The 17,381-nt window shown below is 34.8% G+C and overlaps 1 protein-coding gene across 1 annotated transcript; it reads right to left on the reverse strand.

Annotated features, from left to right (window-relative positions):
• On the reverse strand, window positions 1-1,284 carry LOC764039 (trace amine-associated receptor 6-like). The gene has a single exon (XM_001200217.1). It carries the CDS (start codon window positions 1,282-1,284, stop codon window positions 1-3), a length of 1,284 nt encoding a protein of 427 aa, XP_001200217.1.
• Window positions 1,285-17,381: the final 16,097 nt, after the last annotated feature.

Here is a 17,381-nt window from a genome sequence, read left to right on the forward strand (position 1 = left end):
TTAAATTTTTGGTTCATATTCCTTGGTTTGAGACGGAGCTTTGGATTCCGTTTTGTATTCGAAAAGAGCATCTTTCTCCGGTTCGGAACCTGTAAACAATCCGCGGATTGCCGCACGGAACTTCGGATGCCGAACTGTGTAGACGATCGGATTCAGACATGAGTTGTAGAACGCAAGGAGAGTGAGAATATGATTTGTGTCGCCGTAGAGGTAACCCGGACTTATGACGCCGACGTTGTAGAGAAAGTAAGCAATGTTGTTCGGTCCCCAACAAATGATGAATAACATGACAACCATGAATAGCATCTTGAGGACTCGGTTCTTGGCGATCAGAAGGTTGTAGGACGGATTAGAACGGTCTTTACGGTCGTTGCCCCCTCGGAACCGTTTGGAATTCTTGTGGAGAATGTACGCAGTGACAGCCTGTGCTAGTAGCATGATGGTTGTAGGTACCACAAAGTATACCATGAAAATTAATATGCCAACGGTGTACTGTCCGGCTGAAGAGTTAAACCTCACGACGCAAGTGTGTCTAGTGCCGTCTACAGAACAAGTCAAAATTAGGAAGAGGTCAATGATCATGACCGCAGCCCAGACGGTGACAACCGCTAGAGACGTGTGACGTCTACTGGCGAAGCGACTGAACTCGATAGGATACTTCACCGCGATGAGACGCTCCAAAGAGATTAAGGTCAAGGTGTAGATTGACGATCCGACAGACAACCAGAAGAAGTAGGACGTGAAAATAAAGCGGCAATAGAGTTCCCCTAGAATTGAAGAAGGAATAGTAACTGCTGTGGGCAATGGAAGGATGAAAATAGAGGTGCAGAAGTCAGCTACCGCAAGTGAACTGATGAGAGTGTCAGTGGAGCGACTCATCATCCTACGTTGCCAAATGACTACTATGACGATTAGGTTACCTAGGACACCCAAGATAGAGGACATCAGTGTCAGTGAGGACCACCAGGACCATGTTACCGTGCCCCAGCTCCACTGAATCAGCTCCACCCTCTCAGTAAACGAACTTTCTGTTGAGACGTTTTCATAACTAGGCATATTGGTAGAGCCGCTGCCTGAGGATTCTACCGAGTCGGTCGCGTTTGACTCTTGATTACTGGGGCTTTTATCAGAGTAAGATGTGAAACCATTCGTTGACCAGGTCATATGGGGCAGAGCTGTAGAGGACAGCAATGATGACGTTACACCATCCTTTCGAACACCGTCGTTGGTTATCTCCTGGGCTGCAGATGAGTTATGTATAGACGCTCTCATGGTAACAGGCATTGTTACCAATGTATCATTCTTTGCCAGTCCCATTCTTAAATTCATGACAAATAAAGCTATTATTAGAGTAACACTCGCCATCCCTAAATAGTTAAAGATATTTTGCTGTATTGAACGGAAACAAGAAGGGGGCAAACAGACTACTATTCAAATTTGATTGGCGAATCCGAAAGAAAACCACAATTTTCCACCAAAATTAAACTGCATGTAATTTGACAGTTTGAAACAATCTTGGCACCGATCAGTTCTTCAGACTTAGCAAATTTTCGCAAGAAGAAAGCAGAGTGAAGGATAAACACGATATGTTTACCTAGCTGCGATCATCCAATTTTGCACTTTAATTATTCCCTCAGTCTTGTCATTTGATCCGAGTGACAGTGAAGTGTCGTTTGCATATCTGTAAAGATGATAGGAAACGGAACAACGTGTCTTGAAAAGAGAAGAAGCATTTGTAACATTTAGGAGTGATCAAACTATTTTTTTCTTCATTTTAATGTCTATTATATTGGATTGATATACAATAAACACCACTAAAACAACATTTATCTAGAAAAATTCAAACCTTTTCAAGAAGGTTGGCTAGTATCTTTATATGTCGCAATCAGTTATTGCGTTTCAATCCAACGAAACCTCTTTTAAAAGTTTGGAAACTCAATCTGGATCAATTATAGCTCTCTTAACGTGGCATAATCATCGATTTGAATGTTATTACTATTATTATAAAGTGTATTTATTCCTCTTTAACGTGGTATTTTACCATTTTATTGATATGATTTGTATGATTGTGCAGCCATGGAATGAACAGAACATCAGAATCAGGGACAAGGTCAACATTGGAAAGTTGCAAAATGAACTGGTACAGTGTGAGTAAAAAAAAAGTTTACACCTAGAAAATTGCCAATTATTTAAAAAATCATGGATGAACATTGAACTATTATATGTCTTATGAAAGAGTTTTTTTTTTTATCCCAAATCATTTGGAACCATTTGTGTGGTATGTGTTCACGCTTGGATGAACAGGAGACATTGTTTGCGAGAGTGCAAAGATCGACTTGCGCCAAAGTTGCCTATGTGATGTTTGAATGAAGCTATTGGGATTTGGGTATTAATTCAGTCTTTGCAGATCCAAATATCAACGAACATTTTTTGCGCGTGTGTGTGGGTGTGTGTGACTTTGCCCTTTGCAAAAAAAACATATGCAATGCATTTCATTTGATACATTTAATCCATTATCTCACTCCGCTTATCCCAACATAATACGTACTGTAGGCATCACTTTGGCGCAAGTCGATTTTTGCACTCTCGCAAACAATGCCACCTGTTCATCCAAGGGTGAACACATACCACACCAAAATGGTACCAAATGATTTGGGATAAAACACTCTTTCATAAGATGTATAATATTTTACTGTTCATAGATGATTTTAAAAATAATTAGCAATTTTCTAGGTGTAAATTTGTTTTGACTCACACGGTATAAGCACTGGCGTCGTTATGTAGAGCACTCTTGTTTCTCTGACACAAGAGAATGTGATATTTGTCAGTGAAAGTAGGACTATTGTTCCCTACTGTTTACACATTAATGCCAAATTCTAAAGAAGGTGAAATTGGAATTTATGCACTTATTTGCAATATTTGCTACTGTTTGGTCATCAACTTTCTAAATCATGCATACCTAGGTTAACTACTAAAAAATGACCCGGGCTATAGGGCAACTTGAACGAACCGTCGAACAAAGACAATGCCTTTTGCAACTTTTCACTTTTTACCTTGCCCCTCATTTTCATCTATATTACATTCCATGATTTAAAAAATCTTAACAAATGTGGTATCATATAAAAAGAAAGAATAATCCCACTGTCAAATGTTGCTGAATTTAGTGGCGATTACGCCATCGACAGAGATATATAATCGATCACTCTTGATTTTTTTAAAATTATTTTGAGGGGGTTATATATTTAATCATATTCGCACTATCAAAACAAAAACAAACGAATATCTTTGAAAATAACGATTACAATATCTTTAAATACAAATCTTACAAAAATATTTAAGTGAGGCGCAGAAAATAAAAATCTCACATGTTCCAATGTAATATACTCTTTCATTGAAGACTGTTATGACATTCCCTTTTGCTGACATACAGTTATAAAACAAGAAATCAGTTACGACTTATTTTCCGTGAAGAATTTGCGAGGATCGACCATTACAATACACTCAGTTATTTTCCCGAGGATGCAATTACTTCCGTCAATATGATCAACGGACATGAACGCCACGATTATTGAAGACAGCCGATATGAAATTGATACCCAGATTTGGTCCGGTTTTTCTTTTGAAATTTAGAAAACTGTAGTTCCGTTTTGTTTGATGTTCAATATTCTTCCCACCCATGCAAATAATATTGTCTAAATCCTTGCACCAAAGAACCTAAACAAAGATGTCATTTGCACTATGTAAATATTGGCTAGATTTAATTTCTGGATGATCAGGCCATCACAATCTCAATTCAAATAAAGCTGACAGAAAACAAAGGAGTTGGATAAGCATAAATGTCTAGAACTATCACAAAAATACTACCTTTCACTATGAACATGACTGACAAAGAAAGCGGACAAAATATACAGTTCCTCAGGTACACAAAGGAACATCCCTTTACTGCTAATATGTAAAAATGTGTAGAACAGGTGCCACATGCATATTCACCTTTTTACATAAATGTAATTAGTAGTAGTATTACTATCATCATATTATTATACTTTTATTATTGCTATTATTATCAATATTATTATTATCCTTTTAACGCTGGCCTCCAGAGAGATTTTCTGGGATCAGGTGCATGCGTATGTGTATAGGTGTGTGAGTGTGTGTGTGTGTGAAACAAAATATGTCGTACAAGCATCACTGTAAGACAAACTATATATTTGCCTATATTATAAAGAATTTGAAATTAAGGAAATCCACCATTTTTATGGATATTCTATTTTATATTACGTTTAGCAGGGTTCACAAAAAGGTAGTTCACAGCAAAATATGCTGCTCTTATAATTATCTTAAATATTACATGAATATGTATGGATCATAAACTCGTATGGAATTGGCATTTTATAAATAAAGAAAACATTCCTTAATCGCATTTATATTTAATTTATAGTTCTGTTGTTTATGAACTTTATACGACTTTGTTTTTTGTAAATCTAGTTTTAACATTTACAGTATCCTTCTAATTTCTGAGCGCTGATTAAAAAAAACAGAGACAAATCTAAATAAGGATTAAATATGTTATCAGGTCTGTAACGTAGTAATAAACTAAGTGCATTATATCAATAAGCATCTCATCCGAGAAAAGAACAAACTATATTAGAAATTAACAAAAGCCTGCATTTGTATGTGTATTCTATTTCATTCATTTAAAATCTACCGTAGAAGGATAATACATGATTTGTATAAGATTACAGTTAACACAATATCGGTCGAAGAAATTTAACACCGAGTAAAACGAATCTCGGCTGCCAAGTGAAATCAACAAAGTCCATTAGGTTGATGATTTTTTTTGGTTAAAGGGAAATCCAACGATAAAGCGAAATCTAATCTTAAGAGTAACTACTTAAGAAGAAAGCAGAAATCAGAAGAGCAGATTGAACAAAATCGAACATAAATTAATTGTGCTTTGCATTTTTGAAAGTTGTAATCGCTATACGTATGGGAATTTTAAACTGTCTGACTCAGAATTTTGTTTAGAGGACCTATCATAATATGCAATTCATAATATATTTTGAGTGGTACATTTAGGTAGAAGGCACTATGGAGAAAAAACAGGAATGAATTGTATTTTTCTATGGCCAAACGGACAATTTTGAGATAGGAAACAGTTATTACATATTTCAAACATTCATAACTTTCTAAAAAAAAAATCCACAATATTTCCATTCCGTTTCTCGCGTGTTTCTGCTTTCATACAAATGATCTTAATTCAAAATTCGGATTCGGATTACCTTTTAACCTTTTTAACCATGATTCTAGCAGATATTCATGCACTATCAGTAAACGTAAACGGTAGAGTCCAAAATATTGAACATGTCTAAAGATCTCACTTTGCAAATGATTCGGTAAAGGACTAGTCTTCATGTTTTTTCTTGCTTAAATGTGCACTACTCGATCAATTTGTACAGAAATAGATTATTAATACCTGTTTTTCCCTCAGATTATTTGAATCTTCATTTTATCAGATATCATACATTAAAACAATTCTGCTTTTCGGATGTCAAGGCAATTTTTGTTTTAAAGTACACAAAGGATGTTTTATTTAATTGATTTCCACATACGGACGGAACACACTATTCAGCACAGCTGTTTTTCATAGGGGTCCAAATAAAATAAATAGCATGTTCTTTACAAAAGAAACAAAACAATACATCAAATACACATAAATAAATAACAATACACTGCACATACGAATTCAATGAAATGTAACATTAAATCGAATGGACCATAAGTACAACACCCCCTTCCCGCCCACCCATCTAGAAAATTATACATAGCAGGGCCCTACCCCATTCAACAAAGTATTATTCTGAATTGAGTTTTTTTTTTTTTTTTTAATAAATCAATTGATGAGCTCAATGTGTGTATGACAGTACATCCAAAGTTGTATAGGTTAATATATACATGGAAACATTTAAAGAAATAATACAACATTTTTTCAAATATCCTAGATACTTATGAAAGATTGAATATATACTTACCACAGCGTATTTCTGTTATTATAACCAGATGCAAGATCAGTAGAGATGACAAAACCATCGAGAAGAGAGTCGGACAGAAAAGCTCACCGATGCTGTTTTATGAGATGGAGATACTCTGACAAACGTCTTTATAGACCTCTATGCATTCTCCCCCAAAATGCGCATGCGCTTATTCGTTATGTTTAATCTTGTCGCTGCTATGCATACGTCTCTCATCCTTCCGCTCTGCGGAGGCTTTACTTCTCCTCAAATTACGAACATGTTTTATTTTTGTAGAATAGGAATAATGGTCCCATAACAGTGACAGGCGAATTTCTAATGGGTTTTGGAATATCAAAGGTCATGTTTCCTCTTGAATGTAATAATTATAATCTTTTTGCGAAAATCATAAAAGGGGTATGAAAAAGTCACAAAGAAAAATACATGCTCGCTAGCGATTTTAAGGCAAAAATATATATGTAATGCAATATTTCTACCACTAGTCGAAAAAGCGGGAAAAGAGCGAAAACATCTACATTTGTTTGATATTATTCAACAGTGTTAAAAGACGGGGGTTGCTGCTACCTTGTTTGACGTTCAACAATAAGGAATATTGCAACGTCGATCTGGCGCTGCTCAGTGGCTGCCGGGCTCACGATCAATTGGGAAAAAAGAATTTCCATTTTCAGTTTGACTTAATAACTTTTGGAGTGGACTTTAAAAGATTAATATCATTATTATATATCTGACTCGACTTTTGGCCAAAGGAGGTTTCACAAGGCCGGTTATGGCGCTACAAATCTAGCGTGACATATTTCTGCTGTGTGCGGCTTTTTTTTCTTCAAACAAACGTGATCGTGGAGTCCCTCCTAGCTTTTAAAAAAAAGATAGTTTCCTACGGTCTTATTAAGGTACAGCAAATGCGTTGAAGGCCTCTTGAATGCCCGTCTATCACTGGTTCTATATTTAAAAAAAAATGAATTCAAAACTTGTTACTTTCTATTAAAAAAATCTACATATCACTGTATCAGTATAATATATTTGTAATTTAGATATAGGCTTACGACTATGCCAAGTGGTGGTGATGATGAAGATGATGATGATGATTATAATACTATAAGATGGATGATAATATTTGATACATTCGTAATACCAATGAATGCATATTGTACACAAAAAGTTCACCGTTCGATGTGGCATCCCTGCTGTAATGAAAGGAGAGCGAGGCCGTCTATCAACAGTTGCATACAATCTCCGTAAATAGCAATCACTAAAAATGCCTAACCGTTAAGATTTATTAAAACGTAAGTCCTCTCATTTGTATTCTTCTTATAAACGTTATTATAACCATATGAGATGTACTTATATCGTACAAAATAGAGCTAAAGCTAATGCATGTTCTAATGGTTAATACAGTACTGCACGAAAACGTGTCATGTACAAAAGTACATCAAAAGGTTCCCTTTTTCATTCCTTCTTTGTCTTATCTAAGATACCATCATAGCCACGGCCTTATATCTAAACCAATATATTTGAAGAAAAAAAAAAAACTGATAAACCAAACCCTTTCCTGAACCCTTTTGCATAATTTTCTTCTTCCAAGATGGCTTTTGTTTTTGAGTGTATAAAAGCAGATACTATGTTAAACTGAGTATACCAGACATAGAAGACTTTTAGAAATTCAACTTCTATAACGTATATCCATAAACAATCCTCCCTAGAGCCAGCAACCCCATTTTCCCTACACTTGGAAACCATGTATGGAATTCAATTACAATGCACCTTGATTGGCGTGTACCGTTTGCTTTTGTCTTTATGTCTTGATGTGAATAGAATTATGTGATGTATCCGTCATTTTTCGAGTTTGTCTCCCCTTTTAACTCTGCTATTCTTATTTTCCTCGAGAGTCTCGTATCTCGTTTCACTGCCACACTTAGCAAGCAACCCAGTTCTCAACGTAAAACTTTGAGTTGCTATGATAAACACGTTTCTATTTCAGTTGATACAGCATGACAATGTTATGAAAAACAATCCTTTTTATTGCAGCCCAGTGGAGGGGGGCGGGGGCGTTTCACAAAGATCCTAAGTCGTACCTAACTCTAAGTTGGACTTTACAATTTTGGAGAGCTATTTGTAGCCTTAAAATAAAATATATTCACAATCTAAAATTGAAGTATTTTAGACATTTTATAAATTCCACACCAAGAACATGATATCTCCTTGATAATAGGTTGTTATTAATGATCTGAATCAACATTTTATGACGTTTAAAATAACTTTGACAAAATACTATACTAAAAGCTTCTGTTTTTTTTAGCAGATGTTCCTGCATTTATTGATAAATCAAATATAAAACATTCAAATAACAATAATAGTATATAATATAATTGATTTACATCAAGAGTGACAACTTAATACACACAAAATAAAATATTTAAAAAATGCATAATTGAAAGCTTGAAAGTATGGAGGTAAGTAAAAATAATCAAGATAAATGCAGAGGTCAACTATCATAAGCAAGGAAGCTTGAGTCGATAGCAGCCGGGAAGGGGGGGGGGGGGCGTACATGGCGCTGTTTTAGGAGAATGTAGGGGAATAGAGAGTCACATTTTGTTCAGAAAGTATCTGAATAAAAAGTGGAAAGAAATTAATAAAAGAAAAAAGAAGAAAAATGTGCAAGTGTGTGCGAGTGGGTGTGTGCAGGTAAAGTGAGTGTTCGATTCGTATTGTTAATGAACTGGTCATCTAAAATTAATTTAAATAAACAATCAAAACCTCTGAGACCCTTATGATGTTTTTGAATATGTAGATATTAAATATTTTTTCATCGATGCTTTGAATGAATAAAGAGTTGCAGAGTGTTTAATATTGTCAGGTAAAGCATTCCAAATGTCTGGACCATGATGTCTTATCGATTTATAGGCCATAATAATTTTGGGGTTTGTTAAGTGGAAATCGGATGAGTGTCGTGTGGGATAAGAATGTATATCACTATTGTAAACAAAAATATTTCGAAATGCCAAAGGTATAGTATTTATCCAACATTTATACATTTCCATAACTATTAAGTCCAACTTAGAGATAAGTTCAACTTGTGAAACACCCCCCAGGTCTGATGTCGGCCACGATCAACACCCGGTGAATACTGACCATAACGAAACAGATACAACTAATAGCTAAACTATTAAACAGACAACTGTATACCATTATCATATTAATTAAAATGATACCTTCACCATACCACAAGCATCTAAATATTCTACAATAGATATTCATTTTGGAAACTGCCCAAATAACCAAAATGGAACACTTTTCATTCTCCCTATTAATATTAGAAGCTCAAACAAAATTTTTTGACCGACTCCAAAACAGGTGGAAATCGCTAAATGTAATCTTTCCGTAAAAAGGTATCAGTGAAACTTGGCTGCGCAACAAACCGCATCCAATGTATAATCTGAGGGAATACAAACTCGTGAATAACAATAGAAACGAATAGACCGGTGGCGGCGTAGCAATATACATTTCAAGGGGCTTTAATGCTATGCCAATACCCACTATGAACATGACAGACAAAGAAAGCGGACAAAATATACAGTTCCTCAGGTAGATAAAGGAACATCCCTTCAATGCTTTTATGTAAAAAGGTGAATATGCATGTGACACCTGTTCTACACATTTTTACATATTAGCAGTGAAGGGATGTTCCTTTGTGTACCTGAGGAACTGTATATTTTGTCCGCTTTCTTTGTCAGTCATGTTCATAGTGACCTGAACTGAATTTAAATGTTTTACTAAGACTAAAAAGTCAAGTCATAACATTAAAATGCACAGAATTACATTGAACTGAATCGAGATTATCAGATGGAGACAACAATAATTATCATCCGAACCCAGCTTTTTTATTTTTCGATTTGGATAAATATATTTTATGTAGATTCTATACAATCTTACGGTAATATCTTTTATATTTTGCCTTCCACTAATGATTTTTGAAGCCTTTTGTACATTTTTGTTTTAAAAAGAAACCTTGACTTGCTTTAAATATTTTTCTGTATTCATATTTTGTCCATGAAGTTTGCTGTTTGATAAGTTCATCATATTTACTATTGTACTCGTGAGACCCATGCTAAAGATTTTTTTCTTCAATAGATTATAAATACGTACTAGAAAAATATATAGGTCTCTCATGTCTAAAATAACTAATTATTCATGGAAAGGGATTTTTTTATTTGGAGTAACGTAATTGACAGAGAATGCTGATTCAATCGAAAACTACGATGTGAAAGCTTCGCTATATAAATTAAAACCCTGTGTTCAATGTTTATATAATATAGCTATAAACGTATAAATTGAAAAAGCCTCGACCTTTATTATATAAACACTAAGGTTACATATTCTATGCGAGGATAAATCAACAAACAAAGGTTCTTTTAAATATTCCTTATATTTCTTCATACAGGTCATATGTTATTCGTCAACCGCGACAGAAGTTATTCAATTGACAATCTAGATATTTATTTAGTGCGGTGAATTGTGGTACTTGAATATTGAATTATTTTCCTTCGTGCGCTTCTTCTGTGATGAATGTCGTTCGGCCTTTCCCTCTTTAATTCAACGACACATATATTACACAAGCGTTTCAAGACGTGACTCAAACAATTAGTACCCCAATAAGATTTTAAGTCGAATAGGAAAATCCCTCTTTTCACGAAAAAGGAGAAAATATGTAAATGTCATGATCATGGAACTTGATAAAATATAGCTTTTCAAAAAAGAAGGTATATTCTATATAATGTGTTTCACGCCCATTAGCAAAATACCGCTGATTGCTGCTCTCTCAAGCTATCACATCTGTCATTTATATTTATATATTGTTTTAGTTTGGGGAGGGGGTTGCTGTTGTTTTCATGTTAAACATTAAACGAGAGAAAGTTGTTTCCTTCTCACTGTCTGCCATACACTTCTGCGACCAATGCATTTGATCTATATAAAGTTTTCTTCTGTAAACTGTAGTGTGAGTAAACAAACTAGGCCTAAGTACGCTTCCTGCTCCTGCTTTTTTCTAAATTGTGCGATCTGGAAATACTACCTGCGACCTTCATTGATAGTTAATTTTTTTCTAAATCAATTAGAAGAAGTCTTTTTAATTTAGAGGCATTTTCACATGTCTATCGATCAGACCTTTCAACAAAATATGTTTACAGCATTCTGGTGCTATTTAATATTATTTGTTTTACAAGTCACACTATCATGCAGCTTTCATTATTTGATCCATGGTGTATTGAACTATCAAACAAATACATAGAGGCCATACGTAGATCATTATTCTCCACTTGAACCAATTCGTGCAGTTTTATTGGAGAAAGGTCGATGTGTGTGATGTAATTATTATATTGTCCCGTAGGCTAAAAAAAGAAAGAGGAGAGAAAAGGTCCACTGATATGGGCGCCGCTGGACTAATGTCTTTTGGAAAGATATTAAACTACATCAGCCACAATCCACCCAGATGAGGTAAATGGATAGCAGGGATTAAGACATTGAATGATTGAGCACCTTTACAAGTTGTTTTGCTCATATTAGTAGGTCCATGCTTGGCTAAAGCCAGGTAATGATATCATTACAGGGCCCTCAGGGAGAACAGTATCAATACTAATGAGGCTGCTCCAGGTAAAGAACAAGACTTAGTAATATAATTATTATTAACTCAATGGGAAAAAAGTGTACAAAATACCATACGCGTTGCATTTTCTGCCTCTCAAACAGATTTCGTTAAAGAAATACCTTTCCAGCATTAAAAGTTTGTTGAGGAAAAAACACTCTCTGGATCTTCTTGAAAATTGGAACACAACAATTTTCTTTTAAAGTTCTCTAGATTTAATTTGCAGATGTCTCTCCTTCAAGCCTTCTTTTTTATAAAGTATTTGTTATTAAAAAATAATTTTCAAAAACCATTAAAAAAAAAATTGAGGGAAATGTGTTAGCAAAGCCAATATTACCCTATTGCAACCCACTTTTACAGAGGCAATAGAAGTTCTATTTAATTCTGTTTTATTCCTTCCTTTTTAAAGTTAGTTAAGTGCCTCTCTACGTCATATACATAATTATTACATCTAAGTGAAACTATTTTTTTTTTCATAACGAAACTATTCAGTACATCTTTTTCAGACAGACTGACTCACTCGGTTAAGTTTCATTTTCATTTACATTAATTGTCCTTTTCTCTTGCTACAGACTTAAAGAAAAATTCCCGACCGCCAATGGAGCAGCGAATAGAATCTCTAGCTGGTAAAGGCTCTCACTTTTCAATGCAAGGTTTTAATTTGGGAATTTTTACTCTATGGAAAACAAAGTGTTGTAAAGATCATACTAAAGTGATTTTATGCAATGTTTGCAAATATTCACTGCTTAATGGATTCTATCGTTCGCAAATTTGTTTGTATCAGTATATTTGTATTGAATGCGAGAGCTTTTATTTACTTTATTGATTTCGCAGTGAATGCGCTAATCGATTCTTGGACAAAATCTGTTGCACTGAGAAATAAGTTTATAAAAGAATGATATTTTCAATCAAATCTTTGAGAGGGATATTTTAGAAAAAAATATGCGAACGTTTTTATTGTCAAGGTGTGAATCGTTCTATACAAACGCCTTATCCCCTTTTGGCCTTGGCGCAGTGTGTTCAAAATAAAATCGTGGTCTCACAACAAAAAAAACTGTAGAATTTTCGTGCGCCATGGCATGAGGAAAAACGTTGCATTAAGATGAGTAATTGACCCACAAAGAGGGAGACGAAAAAATACAGAAAATACAAAGAGAAAGCGAGAGAGAGAGTGAAAGAGAGAGCAAATTGGACATTCCTATTTTTTTTGCGTTTGTCAAAACAAAATGCGTTGAAAAGGTTAATTTTAAAATACACTATACATAATATAAACCCTTACCTGTTATCCTCCTCCTCTAATACTACCCTTTTCCCTTCCTATACAGATTTGAATAATGTATGATGATGCAAAATATTATTATCAAGAGTGAATCCGGAGTGGTGCCAAGGCATTTTGTAATATTTTAGCGAGGGGAATTTCTAAAATCTTTAAAAATCCCTTTTCAAACAGTCTGCAAAGTTATATGTCTCCAAACCTCCGACATATATCGCAACATATATCAAAGTCTGCATAGATATAACTGTAGATGTAACTGGCAAATCGCTAGCGTGTAACCTTACCCGCTTTATGCAGCATCTGAACGAACCATGTCTTGTGAGAAATATTGAAATAATCAGGTATCAGAAATGTCTATACATGTTATTTTGTTCCAACAAGATGATCAAAGATGATTTGCAGTAATTATTCAATGAGGCAACGAGAAGTCCGAGTTTCTTTCTGTATTCTCTAGTTCTGCCGACTTTCTTTCCAAACAAAATATTCGTAAGGAGAAAAAGAAGAGGAACGAAAGACAATGTACATATGTTTATATATATAGAGAGAGAGAGTTTGGAACGGTTCAACATTATAAGTATAGTGTTGTACAGTCATGTTAAAACAACTTTTAGGACATTTAACAACTTTGTGCGCGCGGACGCATGCGCGCGCATGATTGCATGTGCTGTCCGTACTGAATTCATTTTCACTTTTAGCTAAAATATTAGACTGGCTGGTGTCTACCAATGTTTCTTTCATGTTCTGATATGTTATGAACCGCTGTTTTTAATGATGTTTGCTGTTAGAATGCTTTGACGACAAAATGGGGCCACTTTGAATATAGGAAAACATTTGAATTTGATTCGATTGATTTTATTATGTTGTAGCTGAGACCTAATCCTACAAATATACTAAATCCAATATCTGATCGCGGTCAAAATCTCGATATAATGGTGAAGGCAGCAAAATCTTCCATTATGGTTTGTACCTGTTAGTGTCATATTTTGACACATAGTTTGTTGTACAAAGTCCAATTTTCTCATTGACTTTGTGTTATTAGTTAATCAGCCAGTTAGCGACAGTAACAGTGACAGTAGCAGTGGAAAATGAGCTTGTATATAGGCGATGGAAGTGAAAGTGTATCCAGAGAGTGTTAATGCTGATATACTGTAGTGTTCAGATACATATATCGTCGGTATATTGTTCATAAATATTTTAATGAAATGATGAGTTTTGTACATATGGGTGTACTATTTTAGGCAATGTATTTACTATTGCACTCGAGAAGGTATAAAATCAGTAGGAAAACAAAATTATGTTAATGATATGCATGAACGCCTCCTGAAATGGTAGTGTGTGTGGAAACCCATCTCAGAACTAGGATGTGAACAAGCCTTTAGCTACTTGCTTGGACTTACTATAGTGAAGTGTAAACACGGTACCTAATTGTTGTTTATTTATGTTAATATGACCTTTGTTCTAAAAGAGGGACTGTGTGGCATCCCTGATTGAAAAGCTGGGAATAAACTCTTGTGGTCAAGCAAGAGAGAGCTTCTTTCTCCTCCACCAGTGATAGTAATCTAATTAGGCCCAAACTTATATTCATATATTCATGATGCAAGAGAGAATGAGAGAGACAGGGTGATATATTAACTGACAATTCCCGAGTACAACCAAGAATTGTATCCTTTTCCATATAATTCAATTCGCTGCCAATATTCAGAATCTGAATACGGTAAATCCAATCAATAGACCAACGCTGTTAACTGCATCCAGTTGAAGTTATAAATTATCGTTGACTGGCTTATAGCACTTGTTTCTGAGGGACCAGTCACCGAAGATCCATAATGTTACAGGTGCCTCTTAAAGACTGTATTGTAAATTTGATATATATCCTTCATCATGAAATGAAAAGCTAATCATTTAAACTATAGAAAAATACATGAGACATCAAGAATCAATTCACACTTTTGTCTAAAATACACATGAACACACACGCATGCACACAACGTGCCAACTGGGGATATTTATCTTTAACTATGACATTGGGGATATTTGAATTTGAGGTGTTTTTTTTTTTTTTTTACTAAAGATTCCTTTCCTTTGACAAAATGTGTTTTCATTCATTTATCTGACCGCCAGATGAATGAATAAAATTACATTTTGTCAAAGAATAACAAGAATTTAGCCTCCTGTTTTTATGTATGAGCTTTAAAGAGAAGATTGAGTTCTGGGAAGAGGTGAAAAATAATTTGTGAGCGTTACTCATTCTTATTATGCAAGTGTGGAAGGACATCAGATAAGACATGTTCCCTGAAAAGCATGGCTCTTCAAATGCCTTCATATTCTAATTATGCATGTAACATCGTAAAAATCGGGGGCCGGCTTTTTACGCCTCGTGTTCGTGTAGTCCCATATACATATTTCTCTGTACAGTGTTTGTAACTTTACTAAGACTTGGCCAAATCTCTTATCATTTTGATGATTCCAGAACCTTGCAATACACACAAATTCTTATATGCTAGATGATCAACCTTTTCTGGTCGGTTCCACACCGTTTCTTTCACAATGCAATCGCATGACCAGAACTCAACTTCATCTTTAATACTTGGCGCTGGTTATTTATCAGAGTTTTAAGATCTCAGATGATACACAAAGTAGCGTTCGGAATTGTGGCGTCTTACTATGAAAATGTGGATGTCTTGGAACTCTTGATGGCAATGGGTAGTAGACTCCTCTCGGGTCACTTTTACCAAAATTGGAAAAAAAATACGAAAGTTATCAACCGGGGATATCCACAGTTGCCAGTGTATCCCACTTGGATGTTATGTATACATATGATTATCACCGTTTCACACGTCTTACAAACCCACACACGCACACACGTTCGCGCACAAACACACACACACACACACACACACATTGTGCTTGCAAAAAGAGTTGCCCTTTTCACAGTGGCTGTGTTCTATTATTTTTTTATATCTCAACAGACAAAATCGAAAACATTATTTGCACAATTACGACACACAATTGTGCAAAATTATATAACATAAGACTTGAAATAATAATGCTTATGTATAAAAGTAACAGCTTAAATTTGATACATGTGTAAAAGCACAGTAGGTTCTATTTCCACAATGATATCTTTAGAAAGAACAAAGCATAATCCTGTCATTGTAATATGAAATAGATCATACAATCAATGATGTAGTCGTTACAAATGAAAACAAACCTAAATCATATTAACAGAAATGACAATTTCTCAAACGCAATCAAATGATGCGAGAGATGCATGGTTCCCTTTACCCTTCTAGCTTGTCTCACACCATCCCCCTTTCCCCTAAAAATGTATAAGAAATAGCGTAGATCTTTAATATACCTAACACAGATATCACACGCACATTTCAATTGAACAAAGTGTTCAAAACACGCTGGTAGATAAAACTTTCTAAAATTGCAATAAATATGACCTCAGAACACGTTGCTGGATTTTTTAACAATCCAAATTTTGAATCATCGCCAATGATTTTATTATGGCATCTCCTTTTTTTTAAACTTTCTTGTCTGTGTATTTACTACAGCTTGATTTCGTATTGTTTGATAGATTGAGTAGATATCGAAGCCTGTCGTTCGTAACCGACAAGTCACCGCATTATAAATGAAGGGTGGGATTTTTTTTTCAGAGACTGAATTTCTGTTTGACTCGGTCGATTTTGTTTTGAGTTATTAGTTATGAGTTTATGTTCATGATTTTATTATTACTGTTGTTCCTTATTATTTTTAACAGGGTCTCACGGAAGACCACCATTATTGGTGATAATGAGTCACCCTGTCTAAATATAAGAAATAAATAAATAATTTAAAATAACTAAATCAGATGATCGGCCGCGCAGTGTAGAAAATCTTCTAATGAGCTATTACGTGGGCGTGTTATATAAATGGAGGGTGTTCCTTTTTTTAAAGACCAAATCTCCCATTGAGTTTCTACACGTGTTATAATATCTCGATCAAGGCGTCATATCACCTAATTCATCTCCGTGACGAATTCAATGTCTAGTTTTATTTTAATTTTGAATGACGCTCGAATTGAATAATATGTCTGTACTAAATGTTTCATTGAAAATATTTATCAATATATCTAAACAAAATCGATATCAGAGAAGGTGTAAGGAATAATAGTTCATGCATGCTCTAGTCAGCATGTTAACCTTTAAGAATTCTTTGCACGATATTGAATCAAACTTGCTCTCTTTTTAAAAACGTGCATTACCCACGATTGACGGACTTCGAGTTATAAGGTCATACAACAATGTAAAATCCAACATTTTAATGTTGAAAAGGAACGAACCAGATACTTGAGCATGTATTTTAAAGTCACGTATCCAGGCAGGCATGCGCTCATTGTTCTTTTGAAACAACATTATTCGTTGTCGATCGAGCAGTAACCGTAATAGAAGAA

Source organism: Strongylocentrotus purpuratus, unplaced genomic scaffold (genome assembly GCF_000002235.5).
Source record: "Strongylocentrotus purpuratus isolate Spur 01 unplaced genomic scaffold, Spur_5.0 spur5_contig_863, whole genome shotgun sequence".
Classification (NCBI taxonomy): domain Eukaryota; kingdom Metazoa; phylum Echinodermata; class Echinoidea; order Camarodonta; family Strongylocentrotidae; genus Strongylocentrotus; species Strongylocentrotus purpuratus.

Coding starts and splice junctions, on each gene's coding strand:
- LOC764039 (XM_001200217.1), bottom strand. CDS start 1,284: ATGCCTGTTACCATGAGAGCGTCTATACATAACTCATCTGCAGCCCAG.